Source organism: Sorex araneus, chromosome X, assembly GCF_027595985.1.
Source record: "Sorex araneus isolate mSorAra2 chromosome X, mSorAra2.pri, whole genome shotgun sequence".
Taxonomy (NCBI): Eukaryota; Metazoa; Chordata; class Mammalia; order Eulipotyphla; family Soricidae; genus Sorex; species Sorex araneus.
In genome coordinates, this window is record NC_073313.1 from 339,433,358 (window position 1) to 339,453,351 (window position 19,994).

At 37.6% G+C, this 19,994-nt stretch overlaps 1 protein-coding gene across 1 annotated transcript in view; it reads left to right on the forward strand.

Moving 5' to 3' along the window:
* Nucleotides 1-19,994, forward strand: part of DCDC2C (doublecortin domain containing 2C) — a gene marked incomplete at its 5' end in the record, with an annotated part of 154,517 nt that overhangs the window by 5,368 nt on the left and 129,155 nt on the right. The window contains one exon of the mRNA XM_004609419.2: nucleotides 9,945-9,996. Coding sequence (XP_004609476.2) covers nucleotides 9,945-9,996 — 52 coding nt within the window. The remainder of the gene's footprint in view (nucleotides 1-9,944; nucleotides 9,997-19,994) is intronic.

Genomic DNA, 19,994 nt, shown 5'->3' on the forward strand with positions numbered 1-19,994 from the left:
GCAAACGCCCTACCCGCTGTGCTATCGCTCCAGCCCCAAGATTTGACCCTCTTGCCCTTTATCCTTTAGTCTCCTGCGAGCTCACAGTCTGAGGTAGAATTTCAGTTTGGGAAACTATAAACTTCCTCAGTATCTAGAAGGCCCAAGGATTTGCAGGAATGTTTAAAATGAAGAAAGGGGACAGCTGAGTTAGAGTTGCTACGCAGCTGGCAAGGGGAAGTTGGGCTTTCTCTTGCCAGGGGAGACCCCCTCCAAGTAGCACTCAGGATCCCCCCCTCTACCCCCACTACTCCAGGTGTTAATTTAGTGATTTGTACTAGAAGGTTTAGTGGGCCCAGTGATGTGGCCAGTGGTGCTGGATGGGGCCACCAGAGTCAAACCTGAAGGTGCTGAGTGTCTATTTATTTTAAAAAGGAATTTTGATATCATTTTTTCTGAAGCAGTTGTACCAAGTTATATTCCTACCAATGGTTATTGAAGTTTCTTTCTCACCAGCCTGGCCAACATTGTTGTTTCTAATTTTTTGATACATGCTATTCTCTTCACGGTGTGGTGACCTTATTGTGGTACTGACTTGCATTTTCCTATTAGGTGATGACCATTTTATTGTGTCAGTGGGTCGTCTGTACATCTTTTTTAAGAAGTATCTACTTAAGTCCGTTGCCCTTTTTGCTTGTTTGTTTTTGGGCCACAGGGGTTAGTCCTGGCTCTGCACTTAGGAATTACTCCTGGCAGTGCTCAAGGGAATTCTCCTGACCCTGGAAGAACCCCCAAGACGGCATCGTTGACATGTTGACACATTGGGAAGGACAAGTAAAGAGAGGTTTCTAAAATCTCAGGGCTAAGATGAATGGAGACGTGACTGAGACCCCTCGAGAAATTCGACAATCAATGGAATGATGAGTGCTCAAGGGACCACATGCAGGGGATCTAACCCTGGCTGACCACGTGCAAGGAAAATGCTCTATCTGCTGTACTATCTTTCCAGCCTCTCTTTTACCGATTTAAAAAACGGGTTGCTTGCTATTCTGTTGCGTGAATTCTAAAAAAAATATTTTGGATATTAACCCCTTTGGCTTGGCTTTATGATGTGCAACTATTTTTTCGCAGTTCCTCAGTGCTTTCTGTTTTTTGTGAAAATTTCGTTCAATGTATGAAAGTATTTTTAACTCAGTGTAGTCCCATTTGCTTATTCTTGCTTTTGTGTTTGGAATTGAGATCAATGAAACTGGATCTTGAAAATGTATCTGATGTTGTGGTCCTGGAGTGTATCATCTACGTTTTCATCTATGTATTTTATGATTTTGAGGTCATGTATACATTTTATGATTTTGAATATAATATTCAAGGCTTTAATACATTTTGAGCTTATTTTCTTATGTATGGTATTAAGTAATAATATAGCTTTAAAATTTTTATTGCTGAAGTTGGAGTGATAGCACAGTGGGTAGGGTGCTTGCCTTGTTATCTGGCTGAGCTGGATTCGATCCTCAGCATCCCACGTGGCTCCCAAGTACTGCCAGGAGTAATTCCTGAATGCAGTGCCAGCCTCTAAGCACCATTGTATGTAGTTCAAATGCCCCCCCCAAAAAAAAGTGAAAAAATTTTACTGTTGTTTTTGTAAATGGGTGTCTAGTGTTCCCAGCATCATTTTTTGAAGATGTTTTCCTTTCTCATTACATCCTTTTGGCTCATTTGATATGGATTAAATGTTCATTTAAGTGTGAGTATATTGGGCTCTCAATTCTTTCCATTGGTTTGTGTGCCTGTTTTTGTTCCAATAGCAAACTGTTTTAGTTCCTTTTGCTCTGCAATATATTTTGAAGCGAGGGAGTGGTATGCCTCCAGTTTTTCTTTTCTCAGATTTGTTTTGGCCACTAAAGGTATTTTGAGTTCAACACAAATCTTAGAATTATTTTATCTTTGAAAAAAATGTCATTGGTATTTAAATGGGTGTGTGTGTTAAATCTTCAAATTGCTCTTGGTAAGATGGTGATTTTAATAGTCTCTTTTTTCCAACCCAAGAACACAAGATATGTTTTCATTTCTCTGTGTCTTCTTCTATTTCTTTTCACCAATATCTATTTATTATTAAATCACCATGAATTACAGTTATCTGTGTTTGAATTTCAGGCATACAATGTTTCAACACCAATCCTTTCACCAGTGTCCACTTCCCTCCACCAATGTCCCTGTTTTCCTCCCCCCTCCCCCCCAGACTGTCTCTTTGGCAGGCACTCTTTTCTTCATGTTGTTCCTTTTAGGCACTGTGGTTTAGAATACTGTTACTGATAGGTGTCATTCATCATGATTTCCCACCTTTCAGCACCCGGCTCCCCCAGTGTGATTGTGTCCCTCCACCATTGTAGCGTCTCCCTGACTTCTACCGCCTCTCCTATCCCCCCACAACTTCCTACTGAAGACCGTTATCCAGCTCTTTTGTTTCTCTCCTTATATTTATATACATAAATATTTAAATAGATATTTCTATTGCCTCTGGTCATTTGTTTTCTTATTTTTTTGCCACGGAGTTTCCTGCTACATTTTCCTGCTTACCTGGCTGGTTTAGCTTTTGTTTTTTATGTTTTCCTGCAGGTGGTGCTATGGCTTTAGTGTTGAGAGTCTTCATTTTCATGTCCAGTATGGAATGTGTGGATGAGGGTGCTGAGACTAATGGAGGTGGTAGGGTTAGGAGGGTAGATCTTTTGGGAGGCGGCTAACTCATGAGGTGGCTAGTTCATGAGCAGCGGGGTTTGTGCTGCAGAGGAAGAGATCACAGAAAGTTCCCCTGCCCTTTTTCCTCCGTGTGAAAACACATAAGGAGAGCTGTCTCTACTAACAGGAAGCAGGTCCTCTCCAGACATAAGTGAATCTACCTTCCTTTAAAATTTCCAGCCTCCTGTACTATGAGAAATGAATGTTCAAATTGCCCAGCCTGTGGCATTTTGATAGAGCAGTTCAGGTGAACAGAGACATTACGTGTGCAGTGTCATTTGGCAGTGAAAGAATGTTTCTATAAAAATGAATTTAAAAATCCTCAATATATGTGTGATGGAAAGTAATTTTCCTCACAAAACAATTTCCCATGAAATCAGCATATGTTTGACATGTGAGAAGATGCTCACAGAAACCAGTGGAGTGCTAATAACGGTCTGGAACCCCATTCCTAGATATTGGTCGCTCTGCTTTTCTGAGGGTCAGCAATCTCAGAGACCATGTTGCACTTCTAATGTTGTAGAGATATTTCAGGGCTTATGATCAATCAGAGGGAGAAAGACAAATACTAAATGATCTTACTCACACATAGGAAATAGGGAAGCAGAGCCAGGGAATAAATAAGCCAAATGAGAACAAAGAAGGGGAGTGATATATTTATATATATACATATATAATATATGTATTATATATATACACCCAGTGGACTGTGATGGAGGGATACTGGTACATAGTTGGTAGCTGTGAAAATATATTTAACAGAGGTATAAAGTATCCTTAAACATATTTCATCTTGTCAGCTAATATAATCTGAATAAAAAAAATCAAATGTTTTACACATGTTCCAAAAATATTGAGAAAGACTTGCAGGTGTTTCTTTGCTTAGATTTCTTAATATTTGTTATCTCTGGTAAGAAAGGAAGTGATCCAGCTCAGTGAGGAGAGGGGAGAAGGGATTCTGGTGTGGTTGGTAGCCTTGGTTATCGTGCATTATTCATGTACCTTCATGGCTGTAAAGTAGATAGGCAATATTTGCATGTAAAGTTCAACATAGAGAGACATTTGGATTTCATTTCTTTACTACTCTTTTTAGATCACTGAAGTATGAAATCAGAACCCAGACTTTCGTGAATAAAGCTCTGAAAAATGTTTTGGCTTTATTTCTGCTGTTATCAGTAAGCTAGCACTTGTGGAAATACGTATTCTGTAATTACTGGGCCATTGAACATTTAAAATTAATTCTCACCAGCAAATAATTTTCTAATTGTACTGTTGCAAATGAACTATGAAGTGGAACTTGATGATATATTCCCCATTTTGTAGCACTTTCTATAATAAATGCTGTGAAATTATATATTGAAAAGAAAACATCATAGAAGTGATAAAAAATATATCACTCAAACATGTTCTATGTTTTTGTGCCATACTCTGCAGTGCTCAAGTCTTTCTCCTGACTCTGTTCAGGGATCACTCCTGGTGGGATTTGGGGGAACACTCGAGGTACTGGGAATTGAACTTGACTCAGCCACATGCAAAGCATACACTCTACCTGTTGTACTATTGCTCTGGCACCCTTTCTGTGTTTTTATTGGGGGGAAGTGAATTAATTTGAGACAAAGACATAATTTTTTCCCTACAAAGCAAAATATGATAGGCTAATGATTACTTAAAAAAATTGCCTGTAGGTACTGGAGAGAGAGTACAGTGGGTAGGAGATTTGCCTTCATGAGGGTGACCCAAGTTCGGTTCCCTGTCCCCTATATTGTCCATGAGCCCTACCGGGAGTGATCCCTGAATACAGCCGGAGTAAGCCTGGAGCTCAGTCAGATGTACCTCTACTTCCCCAAAATACCCTGTAAAGTTCAGAATATGTGATTATTTTTGTGGAAAAAAAGCCAATATTCACACCAAAAATCTAAAACCAGGGCATGGTGGATGTGAGTACATGTGTGCACGTACATACACACATATGCATAGGTACATGTGAAGATGTGTTTGAGGCAGAGCCTAAAGAACTTGAATTATAATAATATTGTTCTATTTGCATTATGAATTTGTTGTTGAGATGCAAAGTGGAAGAACTATTTAAATCAAGCCATCTTCGTCTATCCAAAGTGCAAGCTTTACTTCTAATCTTTATTTTCAGAACTAGAGGATATGAATATGGAAAAGGAGAAAGGTGTGTGGAGGGTGAGAAAATTGTGATATCAGAACCAGAAGAGCTGGGTAAAAATGAATTCTGGTCTTTTCAGCAACATACTAGAGGTTAATTTTATCAGTCAGTAACATCTAGCAACACTATGTGAGATCTTGTGAGAATTGAATGAAGACAGGATTTTGACATCCTTATCTTCATTCTAAGGCTTGACTTCTTCATGTATTTTCTGGAAGTAATAAGGAGAGAAGTTGAACACTGACTTCTCGTCTCTGCTTTAAACTCAGTCCCCGCCCCCTCCCCCCCCAGTCCCCAACACAAGCTCCTGACACCACCCAGTCCAATGAACTCAAGTTTAGCCAAAAAGCTCCTCCTCCTGGCGTCTAATTTAATACTTGAATTTTTTGGATTTCTGAGAGATAAGCATATGTCTTTCCATTGGTTGTTTGGAATGTGACATGGAAAGAATAATAGCATTTTGAGGAGTTGTTGAATCTTTTTATGTCTTATGTTTTGTTTTCACTTACTGAAAATAATGTGTTATTATTGAGGCTCATACAAATATAGAATTGGGTGGTTTTTTTTTTTTTTTTGCTTTTTGGGTCACACCCGGCGATGCACAGGGATTACTCCTGGTTCTACACTCAGGAATTACTCCTGACGGTGCTCAGGGGACCATATGGGATGCTGGGATTCGAACCTGGGTTGGCCGCGTGCAAGGCAAACGCCCTACCCACTGTGCTATCACTCCAGCCCCTAGAATTGGGGTTTTAAAACTCCAAATTTAAAATTGTCTTTGAAGAATAAAGGAAATGTTTAAGGCCTTATGAATCAAAATGATGACTTGGAGATTTGCAGCTGAACATAGTCATTTACAACTACTTTTTGCATCCACATAGTTTTCATAGATGTTATTGGCTGCAGCATTTTATTAATGGGGAGTTCATTTATTTCTATTGAAAAGAGAAACATGCACTAGGAATTATGAAGTCTGCTTATTGCAGAGAGGAAGCCTGCTTCTATATGCCACACTCCCTGTCACTGTCATTGTCATGCTGTTGCTGTTGATCGTCGATTTGCTCAAGTAGGCCCAGTAACATCTCCATTTGTCCTAGCCTCGAGATTTTAGAAGCCTCTCTTTACTTGTCTTTCCCAGTGGTGCCGCATTGGAGGCTCTTTCAGGGTAAAGGGAATGAGACCCATCATTGTTACTGTTTTTGGCATATCGAATACGCCACGGGGAGCTTGCCAGGCTCCCTACCATCCCCTAATACCAACTTTAGCAAATGTCAACACTTCCTTGCTTAACTTTTTTTTGAGGGTCATACCCGGCGATGCTCAGGGGTTACTCCTGGATTATGCACTCAGGAATTACTCCTGGCATTGCTCAGGGGACTATATATGGGATGCAGGGAATAGAACCCGGGTCGGCCGCATGCAAGGCAAATGCCCAACCCGCTGTGCTATCGCTCCAGTCCCTCCTTGTTTAACTTTTGCAAGCACTTGCACTAATGAATCTATTGAATAATTTTCAAAGAATTTTTTACTGTTAATTTTTATTAGTTTGGCCTCCAGTGGAAGCTGAGACACTGGGAAAAAGCACCTAATTTTGATGCTCATACAGTTTTTAGTTGCAATGTGCATTGGGGACCACACATCTGTGCAGCATTGGGGATCATGTCTGCCTACAAGGTATGAGATATTTTGAACTTGAGATCTTCCCAGGCTCTTGAACAATTTCTTGTTTCTTCAGTCTACCATTCTTGGTCGACTATTCCCTGAATATTGCTGGAGTTACAAAAATTCTACTCCTTGGCCTCTATATCAAGGCTCCAAAACTTTTTTTTTTTCAGTGTCAATCAGAACTGATTTTAATTAAAACCTTCTCTACAGTGAATCAATACTTGAATGATTGTGTTCAGTGCTTTTAAAATTTTATTTATTTTTAATTTTTTTATTTTTTAAAGAATCACTGTGAGGTACAGTTACAGACTTATAAACTTTTGTGCTTACGTTTCAGTCATACAATGATGGAGTACCCATCTTTCCACCAGTGGCCATTCTCCACCACCAATGTTCCCAGTGTCCTACCACACCCCCTCCGAACCTCTTGATTTTATGAGGCATGATTATAAACAGGATTGCTTTTTTCATGTCACTTTCTTCTCTCACTGTTTGCATATAGGAAAGCCGTTGACTTTTGGGTATTGATTTTATTGCCTGCGACTTTACTATACAAGTCTATTGTTTCTAGGAGTTTTTTGGAGGCTTTAGGGTTCTCTGAATATAGTATCATATCATCTGCGAATAGTAAGAGTTTGATTTCTCCCTTTCCTATATGAATGCCGTAAATATATTTTTCTTGCCTAACCACTATTGCAAGTATTTCCAATACTATATTGAACAAAAGTGGTGAGAGTGAGCATCTTTGTCTTGTCCCTGATTTTAGAGGGAAGGCATTAGTTTTTTCCCCATTGAGGATAATGATTGCCATAGGCTTGTGGTAGATGGCTTTGACTATGGCTTTTATCTTTTCTTTTGTTGATATGATGGATTATGTTGATTGATTTCTGAATGTTAAAGCATCCTTGCATCCCTGGGATGAATACCATTTGGTCATGGTGTATAATATTTTTGAGGAGTTGTTGGATTCTACTTAATAATATTTTGCTGACGATCTTCGCATCTGTGTTCATCAGGGATATCGAAGGCCCTAAAACTCTTTTCTGAAAGGGCATTTTTACTCTTTTTTTTGGGGGGTCACACTCGGTGATGCACAGGGGTTACTCCTGGCTCTACACTCAGGAATCACTCCTGGTGGTGCTCAGGGGACCATTTGGGATGCTGGGAATTGAACCCGGGTCAGTCGCGTGCAAGGCAAATGCCCTTCCTGCTGTGCTATGACTCCAGCCCCGGGTATTTTTATTCTTATACCCATTGCAGCACTATTCACAATAGCTAAGATCTGGAAACAACCTGTGTCCAAAACAGGTGCATAAAGAAACTATCGTACATATATGTAATGGGATAATACTTGGTTATAAGAAAAGATAAAATAATGCGATTTGCTGTTGCACAATGCATCTGGAGATTATCATGCTGAATGAAGTTAGTCTTCTAGAAGGAGAGCGACAGATAAAATGATCTTCCTCAAAAATGGGATATAAGGAAGCATAGTAAGGGAATCACAAAGGCCCAAAGGCACTGGAAACTGAGTACTGGATTTCAATAGGAAGCAGAACATGGAGGGGTGGGGGGATGAGGGGAACAGTAGTGGGACACTACTACTGGGACAATGGAGGAAGGAAGTGGACACTCTGGTGGAGGATATGGTACAAGAATGTTTTGTACAAGAGTTCCTACCATTGTATTGTAAATCATAGTTCCTAAAATAGAACAAAATTTAATTTATATAATGAATATTTTTTTTAATTTATTTTATTGAATCACCAAGTGGAAAGTTACAAAGTTCTTAGGCTTATATCTCAGTTACACAATGTTCAAACACCCATCCCTTCACCAGTGCCCATATTCCACTACCAATAAAAACAAAAACAAAAGCAAAAACAAAACAGACAAACAAACAAAAGAAAAAAACAGATTACATCCCACCCCTCACCCCCCAACCCACCCCGTAGGTGAGTGATAATTTCACTTCCTTTTCTCTTTACCTTGATTACATTCCAGATTTCAACACATAACTCACTATTGTTGTTAGAGTTTCAAAACAGACTCACTATTTTTGTTGGAATTTATCCCCTAAGAATACAGCTCTATTAATAGGGAAATATTTGATAATAAGTTTTCCATTGATGAGAATGAAGAGATAAAATGTCGCGCGGCCGCGGTTTACAATTTCTGTATTATAGTAATTAAGTCCGCGAAGATTTAAGTTTGAAAATGAATCATTTCTCTTCCTGGAACAGCAGTAGCCAAAGTTAGTTCACAGTCTCCATACATGGGTGCAAGCACTTGCTGGAACCCCAATTCCTAAAGCTGTCTCTGGTTCCCGCTTGTTCCACATCCACCGGCTCTGCAGGGGCATGGGCGCCGGGGCCGAAAACCCGGCCGGCCGGCCGGAGCCGAGCACGGGCCCCGACTGACTATATAATGAATATTTTAAATAAATATTTCTATGCGTAGTTTTTTTAGGGTGTTAGTAATGACCATGTAAAATTTATTATCTTATTCTTGAGGAATATGGAAGACTCTTTAAAAGTCCTTGTGGCTCAAAAATGGTATGAATGAGGTTAGTACACATTTTATCCTGATGGCTATTTTTTAGTGGTCCATTTTAGCAAAATAGGAATAGTGAGAAAATTGCATGAGATTAGACAGAAAGTTGGGTGTGACATGGATCTGGTGTGGGAATCTGTAACTAAGCTCTGCCTTTAGGCTTTTTAATGAGCTCACAGTTCTGAGCAGTTAGTGCCCTGGTAAAAGGGGAGCAGTATTAGAGTCTCCACAGTCTTTGATTAAGAGTGTTGCCTGAGGGAGAGTTATATCATTTAAGAGAATATCTCCCAACAGTATCAGTATGAACTATATATATATATATACATGTATATAGAGATATATAACAGTTACTCAATGTACATACAGATTTTAGGCATTTCTGGTGCTCTTAATTTTAGTTTGAATTTCTGTGGGAATATACATTATAATAGCATAACATATATTGTGATGTTGAAAATAAGTTGTTAAGAAGGAAAGTGGGTATACTCTGGTGTGTCTGGTATTAAAATTATATATGCATGAAACTATCATTAACAGTCTGTATGTCACAGCATCTCAATAAAATAAAAATGAAATGCTTTGTAAATTAAACAAAAGGAAAAGTTTTTAAATATGGAAAATTAAGCACAGAAACATTTAATATGTTTATGTTTAATATGTTGAACAGATTTTATGTTTAATAAATACTATGTTAATAATCATTAAATATGGAACAGATTTTATGTTTAATAAATACTATGTTAGCAATCATTAAATATGGAAAAAAGTCGTCACTGAGGAAACCATTTAATCTATCAGAATATTTGTCTTTTAATTGTTTTTCCTCCTTCTTTTACAGTTATATTAATATAGCTACCCGGAAACCTCCAAACATGAAAAAGTTAAAGGAAGTAAGTATTCACTGCTAATGACTAAGGATGCAGTAAATGGAATGATTTGGTAAAAGTTTAATGTTAGTGTTGAATAATTGAAGTTTTGTAAGAACAGAATTTTGTCAGGAATTGCTCTTGAATCTACAATTCATTGTACAAGCTTGTCATGCTTGTCAAAGCACTGAAGTAACTAAATGACAGAAGTCAGAAAAATACTCCCAGACCACAGTTAGGGAAAGAATCATCTTTGAGGTACACTGTGCAATTATTTATGAAAACTTCTCACTTTCTTTTTGCTTTTGAGGATTTGGAAAGATAGATGTCAGGAAAAGTTCTTTTCAGTTACACAATGTCAAATCTCATTATCATGTTAAATGTAAAGATTTGCCTTAAGATTTCAATATTTTTGTACGTGATAGACATTTGAAAAGTCTACATATTCAAATTTTCCTTCACACTATTCATATCACTTGATTCTTAGTAAAGTAGCTTAACATATAAGTTAAAAAGAGACCCATTATTGTTATAAGCAATGAATCACCAGGTTTTCTTCAATATATATGTATATATATTTTATTGAGGTAACTGGCTAACAAGAGTGTAAATGTTTATATGTTTTAGGGATCTAGTGATGCTACTCTATACCCATCAACCAAAGTGCCAATAACTCTCCACTACAGTCTCTAGGATTGATTTAGCCCGCTCCCCTCACACCCTGGATAATCTAACTCTCCATCAGAGTCAAAGGGTTTGTTTTCATTGGACATTGTGTATCCCTTTGCTTTCTTAATTTTTAGACACCACATTCTTTGTTTTTCCCTGTCTGACTTACTTGGCTTAGCATGACCCCATTGTTTTCATTCCTGTTTTTGTGAAAGGCAGAATTGCATTTTTTTTGGTTTTATTTTTGCACCATACTTGGATGTGCTTAGGGCTTATTCCTGGGTCTGTGTTCAGGAATCACTCCTAATGGATTCAGGAGATCATATGGGATTCTGATCATGTGGGATTCTGAGACAGAACCCAGGTTAACCAAGTGCAAGGCAAACACCCTACCTGCGTACTATCACTCTGGACTCAAAGTCACCAGGTTTCAAGTTAAGCAAAATATTGCTATTTGGAATGTATCATGATTATTTACTTTTGAAAACTGGATTTGGAGCCTGGGAGATTTCTCAATGGATTGGAGTGTATGCTTTGCATGCAGAAGGCACTGGGTTTATCCTTAGCACCACGTGGTTCTCAAGCATCACTGGGAATGACGCTAAATTCTGAGATGTGAGTAGTTTTTGAGGATTGTTAGATGTGGCCCCAACTTCCTTCCCACCACCTCTACCTTCCCACTGCCCATCAAAGGATTTGCCAATTTTGTGGCATATTTAAAAAATGTGATGGTTAGAGTTAACTACTCCTTTAAGTGCTAGTTTTGCTGTTCTTAAATATTCTCTATGTAATGGAGATGAAGATCTTTAGATGATGGTTGTGAGTGTGAAATGATGAAATATATGTGATGAATAAGAATTAAGTGATGTTGGTTCTCTTCTATAAGAAACTGATTACAGAAACATTGAACTGCTCCCTTGAACTTTGATGTTGTGATTAAATAAGATTAAAATGAAATTTAATGAGATTAAAATAAGATTAAATTAGATTAAAATGAGATGAAATGAGATTAAATCCATGCTAATGTGAAGCATTTAGCATGAATTCTGTTGTATTGCAAGAGTATAGTATACAGTGGACATTACTGTTACTCATAATGTCTTTAAATTATAGTAGCTAAAAAAAAATTAAAAAAAGAAGAAAAATTAAAAAAAAGGAAAAAAAAAGAAGGAAAAAAGAAAAAAAAGGAAATTAAAAAAAATTATAGTAGCTTACTTTGCCCAGATTTGAAACCCATGAGTGACTATGCTGGCTGCTTGCCTTGCATGAAACTGACCCTGATTTAATCCCTGACATCCTGTATGGTGTCCGTAGTACTTCCAGGAGTAATTTCTGAGTGCAGAACCAGGAGTAACACCTGGGCATCGCCTGGTGTTGTCTGAAAACTAAAAAGAAAGAAAAACCAAACAAAAAAAAAGATTTGTGTACATGAAGGTGTAGGTGACTACTAATTTAAATACCAATGCAATATCTTGGAAAAACTAAATATATAATTTAATATATTAATTTACATTACATACTGTTCGCTTTTTTTGATTGAATCACCATAAGATACAGAGTTATAAAACTTTTCGTGATTGGGGTTCAGTCATACAATGTTCTAACACCCATCCTTCCACCAGTGTACATTTCCCACTACCAATGTCCTCAGTTTCCCTCTTGCCACCCTTATTTCCCAGCTTGCCTCTATGGCAGGCGCTTTTCTTCTCTCTCTCCCACCCCCCGCCTTAGGGCATTATGGTTTTATGGTTTGCAATACAGAGGTTATCATGTTCCTTTACTTTCAGCTCGCCGTTCTTATCCAGAGCTATCATTTCTAACTATTTTGTCATAGTGGCCCCTTCTCTATCCTAACTACCTTCTCCCCCAGCACCTGAGGCAGGCTTCCAACCATGAACCAATCCTCCTGGCCTGTGTTTCTACTGTCGTTGAGTATTAGTCACATACTATGTGTTTTTTTTAATGTCCCATAATTTAGTGCAATATTCTATGTCTTTCTCTCTCTCTCCTTTGGCCAAAGTGTTCACAGTTTTAATGTTTTATTGTTATTTAATCTTATTTTGTGATACCGTAGCAACAGACTAGACATACCTAGCATTCTGTAGTGCTATGAATGAAGTAAAATTTATTATTTACCCAACTTAAATTGTAATTTCCCAGGGAAGGAGAGCTAATTTCCAGCAAGAAATCAATCCTGGTAGTTAATTGAATTTAAGACCAATCTGAATAATGAAAGGAAAATGCTATATGATTATTCTTAATACCTAGGTCCCTTCTTTCCTCTCCCCAGGTAGGATAGTTAAGTGGGATTAAGGAACAAATCTGAAAATTACCTCTAGGGAGCATTCGTCAAAATTCAAATCAACATTTATCCTACACACATCTTAGTGATTTAAAATATAAGATGTTGTAAAGGGATAATATTTTAGGATTGCAAGGAAACTTACAGATGACGTTCTCAAGTCTTCTTTTCTTTTTTTAAAAAATTCAATTTAAATTTTAATTCTATTTTTGGTACTGTGGTCTATAAATTGTTATTAGTAGTGTTTCATGCATGAACTATTCTAGCACCACACCCCGCACCCAGGGCTCTGCTTCCCTCCACCATTGTTTAGATGTTCATCCCCCTATGCCCCTTGGAAAGCTTCTTACTGAAGACAAGTTCTCAGTTTCTGTTGTCTCCGGGCTTTTGTTATCCCCTTACAATGATTTGTGATATCCTGCATACGAGAGATCATTCTGTGTCTGTCCCTCTCATTCTGACTGATTCCACTCACTATGATACTTCTAGTTCCATCCACATTGCAGAACATTCATGATTTTATTTTTTTGGGGGCTGTTTGTTGTTTTCTTTGTAGAATTCTACTAGTAATACATATGTCACGAATCTCAACCCTTTATCTGATGAGTAGTGGGCAAATATCATCTCCTAGTCTATGGTGTGCTTTTATTTTTTCCATAGGTAGTTTTCTTTCCCCACATTTTCATTTTCATCTGTGGAATATAAAATAACTGAGTAGGAGACTAACACCCAAGAATAGTAGTATATAATACAAGGAGATTTGGCTCCATGGCTTGGAAGCTGGCCTCACATGCTGGAGGGAAAGGCAGCCCGGATAGATAAGGGAACACCAAGTAAAATGTGGTTGGAGATCCCGCTCGGGAAGGGAGATGCGTGCTGAAAGTAGACTAGAGACTGAACACGATGGCCACTCAATACCCCTATCGCAAACCACAACACCCAATTGGAGAGAGAACAAAATGGAATACCCTGCCACAGAGGTGGAGTGGGGTGGGAGGGGGGGATGGGATTGGAGGGTGGGAGGGATACTGGGTTCATTGGTGGTGGAGAATGGACACTGGTAGGGGGATGGGTTCTCGAACATTGTATGAGGGAAACACAAGCACGAAGATGGGTAAATTTGTAACTGTACCCTCACGGTGACTCACTAATTAAAAAAATAAATTAATTAAAAAAATAAAGTGATTTAAAAAGTTTTTCATAGTTGAGTAGGGTTTTTTCTTTTTTTTATTCTGGCCATCATTTTCTTTGAGGTGCAGAAGATTCTTAGTTTAATATAGTCTGGCTATCTTTATTTAAGCTTGTTTGGCCAATGGTTCTGAATCATTGCGATACCTCTAGCTTCATCTGAGTTTTTCTTCCCCCGTGTGGTTCTTCTGAAATGATTTTCCTTAAAATCCTATACTAGCTCACTGGCCCCATCCAATTCAGATTTCTGCTTTGTGTTGTTTGTTTTTGTAGTTGTAGGTAGCTGGGATGTGGTCCATCCTGTAAGACAGATCACATGGAGCCTTCAAGTCTTAATGTTCCATCCCAGTTATAGATACTCTCCTACTCCTGGACTTCACTTCTAGTGGGTTCTAACCCACTAGAATCAGTAAGGTCTTAGTAACAGTTATGCTGCAATTCAGCTTGTGGCAGGTATGTCTTCTGTGAAAATAGTTATTTCAAATTAGTTTTTTTAAAAAATTAAATTACAGTGAGATACATAATTACAAAATTGTTCATGATTGGGTTTCAGTCATATAATGTTCCAACACTAGTGTACATTTCCCACCACCAAAATCCTCAGCTCCTTCTCCCCCATTTTCTCTCTCTCTGTCTCTCTCTCTCTCCCTCTCTCCCATTCCCTCTCAAGCCCCCTCTTTCTTATGAAAATCCCCAAAGATGAGAAGACATTCTTATCCTTGTCCCAGTCCTACACCCTTGTACTCTTGTACTCTATAATGATTATTATTGAAGAAATAATCATTGCATCACTGCTCCTCTTATATGACCTAGCAGAATAGCAGCACAGAGAGGTGGAAATTTTCTCCTGTGTCCAGACAACAAGACTCCAGTTCCCAGGCTGAAAACTCTGGGGTCTTCTTGGAGTGGGGTCAGGCAGCTCTAAAGTCTTTTTATTTTCTAGCTGCCCAAGTCTGCAGTAGTAGTTAGATAACTTTCCTAAAGTTGCTTGTGTAGAATTTGAATACTCATGCGTGATATTCCTGAAGTTAAATAAACATATAGTAATTGAACACCATAGTCAGTGTATCTTCTTTGAGTTGGCACAAGATGTCTGTGACTTCACACTAATGAGACTAGTATTGCCCAAAATACTTGATTAATTTTTCCTTAGGAATTTAAAGTTTTTGATTATAGGAGAAATTGTTTTTGGAAAATGACAAACATACTATGTAGAAAAACTCAAGAATGAAAGTCATCCATACTCCTACCTCCCAAAGAATAACACTCTAAGTAGTCTGTCATGTCTATTTTCAGCTATTTTTATATGAACATATAACAAATGTATATATATATATACAGCAATATACTTATGTATATATGTAAATAGACATAAAAGGAATCCCTCTATGCACACCATCATTTCTTTTTATTAGCTATGGATCACAAGATCTTTTTTTTAATTGATATTTATTTATTTATTTATTTACTTATTTTTCCTGTGAGAACCCATCTTCTGGTTTATTTTATTTTTTATTTTTTTAATTTTTTTGGATCACAAGATCTTAACATAGTTAATGATCTTCTGCAGTAGGATTTTTTAATGGCTGGAAAATATTTTCTCCTATTAATTTACTAATAAATTATTTAACTCATCCACTATTTGCTTCTTGGCTTTGATTTTCATTACTCAGAACAGTGATAATAATGGACCCTTTTAAATATACAAGTTCACATTTGTGGTGGTTTAGAGAAGAGCACAATTATATAACAGATTTTAACATTTAAAATAATTATATACTAATTCTTAGAAAATTAATAAAAATTCATATTGCTTCTAGTGATATCTGAGAAAGCCCCCTAAATGCACTTGAGTATTGTTTTAAAGCAGTATAATAATGTATAATGCCTTGCCCAGAAAGTACTTCATACTCACTTTCTCTGTTCTTTCTTGTATAAAAGAAGTAATTCCTTAAAACTAGCCTGTAATTATTATTTTCTTAGCAACTTCCTTTATATAATATACTTTAACAGCAAACTTAAGTGGAACAGCATAAAAGCTAGGCAACATGAAAATCATGGACTTGCAAAAAATCTGGCTATGTACCTAACCAAATGTCCAACAGCAAGGAATGGGTAGACACAACGATATACATACATAGCGGAATCTATTTTTCTCTAGGAAGGGATGCATTTTATAGTTTGCTGCAATGTGGATTGAACTGGAGGGCATCATGCTAGGTTAAATTTCAGATAAAGGACAAATACTGAATGACCTCACTCATCTGTGCTGTATAGAGAAAGAAAACAAGGAAATAGGAAATGTCAACTGATGACAAGCCCTTGACCTTTGATTTCAGAATTAAAATTACCAAAGAGTAGTTGGGGGTGGGAGGCAGGGAGAAAAGAAGAGGTGGGCTAGAAGTGACCTAAGGGCCGTGGTGGAGGACCTTAGGTATGGCAGTACTTTTTTACTAGACCATAAAATGAACACTATAGTAGCCATGTTACCTAACTGCAGTACAAAATAAAAATATACTTGCATGTGGACATTTCAGGAAAGCATAATAAATGAATGGAGTCTACTGTGTGATAAAAGTGCTATAAATACCATCTTGTTGCTATGAATAAGAAATCGACTTGTTTAAAAAAATTCCAAATGCTGACACTGTTCATAAAAATTTAATAGGTTTATTTATAGTTATTATAAGGTTGAACTGCTGGAATTTGTTCATGAAAACATTTAACTTGCTTTCATACTTTATGTCCCCACATTTATATTAGAAATCTACATACAAATGAAAGAACTGCCAATACTTGAATTCTGCTCTCTTTCTTCCACTTGCAATAATATATTTAGGTACATTTGACCCTGAAAAACAAATTTAATGTCCAGAACTACCACCAACAGGGAGAAGAAAAGTTATCACTATTTTTGCATGGTTTCAAAAATTGAACTCAGGGTCACACAGAAGCAAGATAAATGCTCTACTGCTGAGATAACATCCTTGACAGAAGAACTTGTTTTTAGGATGAAATGTTTCCTATCATAGAGGATTTCTAAGAATGTTCTCCACATATACAGCTTATGTCTTTTGGCATAATGTTAATTATTTAGGATGAACTGCGAAGATTGGTGTCTTTATAAAGGCCTATCAGATAGGCCTCATTTGTCTCCTACAAATCACCAATCACGGAGCTTTGAAAGTGCAGATCTGATTTGAAGTTCTGAGTAACTATTTTTTTTCACTTAATTTTTAAGTTTTGAGTGACTTCTTGCACCAGAAACTGGAATGGAAGTTTTCGGATCAGAAGTTCAGTGGACTTCTGATGACCTTTAATTTCCCCAAGTACCATAATAGAGTCCATGTATTGATATTCCTCTACCCTTGCCCTAGAGAGTTCATTATTGCAACTAGTTTTTGTAGCCTATTCTTTACCACCAGTTGATTTTGGGACCAGTGTGCTTTGTGTAGAAATCATGATATAGAGACTTTATTACTTACCTTGTTTTTCTTCAGCTGGAGCTAGGTGAGGCAGAGATAGTGCTGGGGTTAGAGAATGGTCTGATTTGTAATTTATCTATCTTGTGGGAATGTAGTATGTTCAAAGATGTTTATGTGTGGTGCAACCAACATCGAATAAGTTGGGAACAAAGCTGTTCACGATTGGATTTCAGTCATACAGTTTTCCAACACCCATCCCTCTACCAGTGCACATTTCCCAGAACCAGTGTCCCCAGGTTCCCTCCTATCACCGCCCCCCCCCCCCCAATCTCCACCCCTTGCCTACCTCTATGGCAGGCACTTTTCTTCTCCCTCCCTCCATCCTCCTTCCCTCCCTCCCTCTTTCTCTCTCCTTTTGGGCATTGTGGTTTGCAATATTGACGCTGAAAGTTTATCCCTTATCTACTTTTAACCCTCAGATCTTGTCCAGCGTGATCATTCCAAGCTATTATTATCATACTGATCTCTTCTCTATCTTACCTACCCTCAATCCCACACACACTTGTGGTTAGTTCCAACCACTGACCAGTCCTCTCTACCTCTGTTTTCCCTGGACATGGATATTCTTCTTCTACTATATATATACATATATATATATTTATATACCACAAATGAATGCAGTCATCCTATATCTGTCCCTTTCCTTCTGACTCATTTCACTCAGTTAATCGGTTATTTAAAGAGCTATCAGGTTCATCTTTTATTGACCATTTTAATTGTTTATCTTATGTTGACATAGAAATGCTCTCATGAATGTCAGCTGCCAGATACTAGATTATGGGTTTCTCACATGTGACCCTCCTCAGCTGAGCTGAATATGTCCCTACATCACATTAGACATTGGAAAGTCATTTCCATCCTTGTATGCCTCTTCATTACGTTAGGTACTTTTCAGCTTGCTTTTGTTTTAGCATAGAATAAATATGGTTTGTGCTCTCATTGCATTTTCATATTTATGGCCTTATTTGGAAAAATGGAAATGTAATAACCAATTGCAGCAGATTAGGGTGACTGTGTACCACATAAAAGCTAAATAGTTTCAGAAAGGTTCTGTGTCATATTGGAAGTTGGGTGCTACTAGTTAGTATCAGAATCTGAGAGTAAGATGAGGTATTTTTGAATTTCTTTCTAGGGAAAGGCCTTTCTTACCTCATGTAGCCTAACAGTATTAAAAGAGCTTCTCTATTTAATTCATAGAATTCGGGAATTCTTAACTTTCTTGATGGAAATTTAAGTACTTCCCTTGAAAGATCTCTATGTGCAGCAGGGTGAAGGCAAACCTAATGGTGTCCTGCAGCATCTGCAGAAGCTTAACCAGAGATAGCCCGTTGCCAAGGTTCAATAAGACTGGCGGGGCATGCAGCTCTCAAAGATTTATGCACCTATGCTGTAAACCCCAAAAGAAGGGTCTTGCCCCTATGATGGCTAGGCAAACAGAACAATTTTTCAAGGGGGGAAAATGATGAGATGTAGGGTCTCAATGTCTGGCCCTGAATGGTCCTAGAGGCCTTATAGGGAGATCCAGACCCTAATCTGTTCTCCTTCCCTATTTTAGCTGCCTCCTTCAGGCAACTTTTTTTTCAGCATTAAAAAATTAATTACAAGTATGTAACTACCTCACAGTGATTCACTAATAATAAAAAGAAATTAATTACAAAACCCTGGGACTAGTCGAATATCTGTCATTGGAGGAAGGTTGAAAGATTCATTGCATCTCATACTGTAATAGATCTATAGGTATTGATTTGAAATAATATCTTCCATAATCCTGTCTGGATCAAATGAGTCAAATGAGGTGATATATGTAAAGCATTTAATGTAGTTCCTGGAATGTGGTGAGAATTCAATAAATCATTATTATTACTCTTAATATATTTAAGTTGAAGTAGTTCATCCTATCCAAAATTGAGAGCCATGAAAGGCTACCAAGTTGAATACCGGCACAAACTATTAGAAAGCTAAATATTGTCTACTCTCTTTGTCCAAGTAAATAAATTTAATGTTTTACTCAGTTGTTTTGGTATTTTATAATAGAATTTAACAGATTATTTGTAACAGAATTGATATAGTAACAGAATTTCTTTTTTTTGGGGGGGGGTCACACCCGGCGATGCACAGGGGTTACTCCTGGCAGTGCTCAGGGAACCATATGGATGCTGTGAATTGAACCTGGGTTGGCCGCATGCAATGCATATGCCCTACCCACTGTGCTATTGCTCCAGCCCCCAGAATTTCTATAGATTATTCTTTCAGAGAATTTCTGTTTTTGTTAAAAAATATTTGTTATATATATATATTTTAAACTTTTTATTAAATCACCATGTGGAAAGTTACAAAGTTCTCAGGTTTATATGTCAGTTATACAATATTCAAACACC